Source organism: Taurulus bubalis (genome assembly GCF_910589615.1).
Source record: "Taurulus bubalis genome assembly, chromosome: 14".
In the NCBI taxonomy this organism is placed as follows: Eukaryota; Metazoa; Chordata; class Actinopteri; order Perciformes; family Cottidae; genus Taurulus; species Taurulus bubalis.
Window position 1 is genome coordinate 9,448,848 of NC_136602.1, and position 4,128 is coordinate 9,452,975.

The 4,128-nt window shown below is 44.6% G+C and overlaps 1 protein-coding gene across 1 annotated transcript in view; it reads right to left on the minus strand.

Annotated features, from left to right (window-relative positions):
* Positions 1–2,948, minus strand: part of dachc (dachshund c) — a gene marked incomplete at its 5' end in the record, with an annotated part of 23,710 nt that extends 20,762 nt beyond the window's left edge. Inside the window, one exon of the mRNA XM_079229708.1 lies at positions 2,365–2,948. Within this exon, the coding sequence (XP_079085834.1) occupies positions 2,365–2,948 (584 nt within the window). The remainder of the gene's footprint in view (positions 1–2,364) is intronic.
* Positions 2,949–4,128: the final 1,180 nt, after the last annotated feature.

Here is a 4,128-nt window from a genome sequence, read left to right on the forward strand (position 1 = left end):
GAATTACAACTAGGCTTTTTCTGAGGGTGAAGTCTGCCCTTCTTCATGGTTTGATGAGTCAGTGGTCAGTGTGTGTGTGTGTGTGTGTGTGTGTGTGTGTGTGTGTGTGTGTGTGTGTGTGTGTGTGTGTGCACAGCAGGAGTAAAGAGTGAGACAAAGAGGAGATGGAAAGACAGTGATGAACAAAGGACATATTCATAATTTCTGTTTAATTTAATCTTTAAAAAAAAGAGCCAATGAAGGAATAAACAGCCAAAAGAATAAACAGGAGGAATCCATGTAAAGCGCCCTGTTAGTCATGTTAAACTATCAGACAGGGCTGTTATTTCCCCCCCAGCCTGTCTGACTGTACTGGACTGGAAAATAATAAGTGATGGCTGTCTTAATCAGTAACAAAACCCTCACTGAGCCCTGACGCCGTCAGGGAGCCGCAACATCATGTTCTTGGAGATGAACCGGCCTTCCCCGCTGTAACGATAACCTTTTTTTTTACCTGCTCCTGTATGTTGCTCCATCCACACCAGGGATTACTTAGAAACTTCTACTTCAGGGGCTGATGCTAATGGCCACCACAGCACATTTGAAGCCCTCAGACAAAGAATCACGGAAGTCGTTTGAAGATTTCAGTCGAGTGATGTTTTCAGATCTCATTAACTAAAGGCTGTTTGAGTGTTGTGTGGGTAATTAGAGACGGCGGAGGTTGTGTATTTTCAGCGGTTGTATAACAACATTCCCATTAACACCTGACATGGAAGAAATCCCAAAGCAGCCAGAAGATGCATCTGGATTTTGTCTTGGTTTGGGGGCCTCAGACGCTTAAGCGCAGGTGCTAATCCATGCACACGGAGCTGGGAGCTGATTCTCAAGGAGGGTTGTTTCTCTTTAGTGTGTCTCTGGTTTTTCTCAACAAGTCAAAGCTTGCATCACAGCTTAAAGATAAAAGTAGAGCCATAAGAAAGCACCTGAATTATTTGACACTACACCGAGGAAACAAAATAAGTAGGTGATAGATTGCAAAATAAGGTTATTTTTGTAAGTCTATCTGTACGCATCTTGGCACATCCTCTTTCTGTATTTAATGGCAGGTGTAAATTGGATCATTCATGCTCCAAGGAGCAGGGATTAACTATCAAATAATATAAATTCCCCAAACTAAGGCTAATCCACACTCAACTGGATTCAAACCCATGCTGTTATGAGCATGTGGTCTGCACAACAGCAGACTGAGGCACCAGGAAACCACGAATCTCAGCCAATTTATGGCCCCTTTATCCAAACATCTCTGTGGCGCATTGGATTGATGACCCATGTAGTTGGTCACCATCAGAGTTCTGCAAAACAGCTAATTTACATAATCGCATCATAAATACCGAGAATTCATTTAATCATCTCCTCTGTTCTGATGCTCAGGGCTAAAGAGTGTTGATATGATAAGACAGCGAGTTATTAAGGAGGGAGAGAAAGGGAGAGGGGAAGAGAGAAGGAGAGAGAGAGAGCAAAGGGATCAGTGAGTGAGTGAGTGAGCTTGTCCTGATTTAAGCTGCCGCTTGGGGCCAAATGAAAATTAATTAATTTCTGTGAAGAATCAATTTCTCAGAATGACAGTGTCAGATTCAATGCGTGCATGTGTCTGTGTGTGTCAGAGAGACAGTGTGTGTGTGTGTGTGTGTGTGTGTGTGTGTGTGTGTGTGTGTGTGTGTGTGTGTGTGTGTCAGAGAGAGCGAGAGATCATAGTGTTTGATACCATGACAAACTTTTAAAGATTATTTTTATTAGGATTACTAAAATTCATTATCGTCAACACCATCGCAGCTTTTATCATCTGTTAAAATGGTAAACAGTGACAGGCCCAGCAGTGAGGAAATAATTAATTAAAAGAGGAGCCATCATCAAATGGTATTCAACCGCCAATACAAATGAAAAAATTGTCATATTTTAAGACAAATTCCTTCATGGGATATTCCTTGTCCCTGTGTAACGCAGTTTACATGTTTAACAGTGGCTTCTCTATTAAACTCTATTAGTTTCTAATTTCGAGGAATCTCATGCAGATATCAGAGTGAAGACACAGCCAAGTCCTGAAAAAATATTAGGATGAAGGCCCAACACATAAGGCTGTTACACACGTATCATTAACTATCATTGACTCACAATTTGCATTATTTAGATTTGTATGATGAATCTTGGAAGTTTTGTCATGACCTGCAGACTTATATCAGACAGTATAAAGATGGGTGGAGGGCCCTAAAATGATATATATGTGCCCTTCTTTAAATGCTACCTGCTTTAGAATACCCCCACCTGCTACACCACTAGGTAACCCGACATCCACCCCATCACCCCCGGGTCACACCTCTCCCTCACCTTGCGTTGGTGCAGTCGCTGTACAGCGTCTCGAAGTCCTGCCTGGAGATGAGTTTGCACCGGTTCACCCCGGGCTGGATGGCCCCGAGCCCCCGGAGCACCCGGACCTGCTCCACGTTGCACACCACCGGGGCAATGTCCAGTCGCTTCAGCTTGGTGTATACGGTGTGTAGCCCGCCGACCAGGTGCTTGAGGAACACGTCGAAAGCCTGCGGCAGGCAGATGAGCTCCGTGTCTCTCACCGTGAACGAGGCCAGCTTGGCACCTTTCACCTCCACCAGTTTGCACTCGTTGTTCTGCGGCGTGCTCTCCACGGGCGACGGGGTGGCGTACACCGGCTTAGCGCTGCTGGACACCGGGGCTCCGCCGCTTTTCAACGGGGTCCCGTTCGCGAGTAAGAGGTCCGCCCTGAACTGGTGAAGCAGCGCCGGGTGCGCCAGCGGAGGAGCCGGGGAGGACGCGGCGGAGGTGGCCGCAGGTGGCGGAGAGTTGGTGGCCGGAGAGACGGAGCTCGGCGCCGGGTGGTGGCCGAGTATAGCGGCGGGGAGCAGAGCCGGAGCAGCCGGAGTTGCCATGGTCGTCATGTCCGAGGATTAAAACAAAAGTAAACTTCAAACTCAACTATTTTTAAAAGAAAGTAACTTCGCCGGACAAATGCGGGTTCCTTTGCGAGAGAGGGAGCTGCGCATTGAGTGCGCCGAGGAGGAGGAGGAGGAGGAGGAGGAGGAGAAGAGGGGGGGACACGAGAAGAGGAGAGAAGAGACACGGTCCGTGTGTGGGAAAAACAGATCACATAGTTGAATGAGAAAGAGAGGAGGCTCGTCTCCGAGCTGGAGATGCTACTGTCACATTATCATAAAGAGGTGGAGCCTGGGTTTGTTCTTCGAGAGTGAGAGACACATTAACACAGAGGGAGAGAGAGGAGAGGGAGAGAGCAAAGATTAGCCTACATAAACTTTTGATAAGCCTATTTATGAACGCCTAACGACACTTTAGTATTAATGCTTCTGATGGCACTCAATCTGTCTTCTTTAATGTATTTTAAACCTTCATGGCATCAGCTTCCCACAACATCGTTTGTGACTAATAGTTGTATAATTGTAGCCTATTATCTCTGAAAAAAACATGTCTTGATTACTGGAGTTATTTGTCCTGAGAGCAAATATTAACCATGTTTAAACGCTATATGAGAGACTTGTTAAATCTGATTATCGCAGAGGAATAAAATACAAACAGAAACTTGAGAAGAGTCTTCAATACAATTTGAAATCATATCAGTTACAGTGCATAAACACTTTAAGGCATAGGGTGTCAAACCTACGTCCCGCGGGCCGGATCTGGCCCGCCAGGGGGTCCAGATCAGACAACCGGATAAATGTTAACATTTATATTTAAGAATATATATATATATATATATATATATATATATATATATATATATATATATATATATATATATATATTACTTTTTTCTTTTTTAAAGTGACAGGCTTTTGTCAACATTAGCCTAACGAGGAATACTGTGACGGATAGGATTTCCGATCTTTCAGCAGATTTGGAGAGCCAATGAAGCATAAAGTAAAGTAATTTGTAGCATGTTCAGTTGCAATCGATGAGAGCACTGACATTACAGATGTTGCTCAACTATTCATTCCTGGTGTTGATGAGATTTTAGCGGACAGCGAGGAGTTCCTTGAGTTGATAACAATGACAGACAATACTACAGCGAATTACATTTTTAGCGGTCTCGTTGAAGCGCTGGAC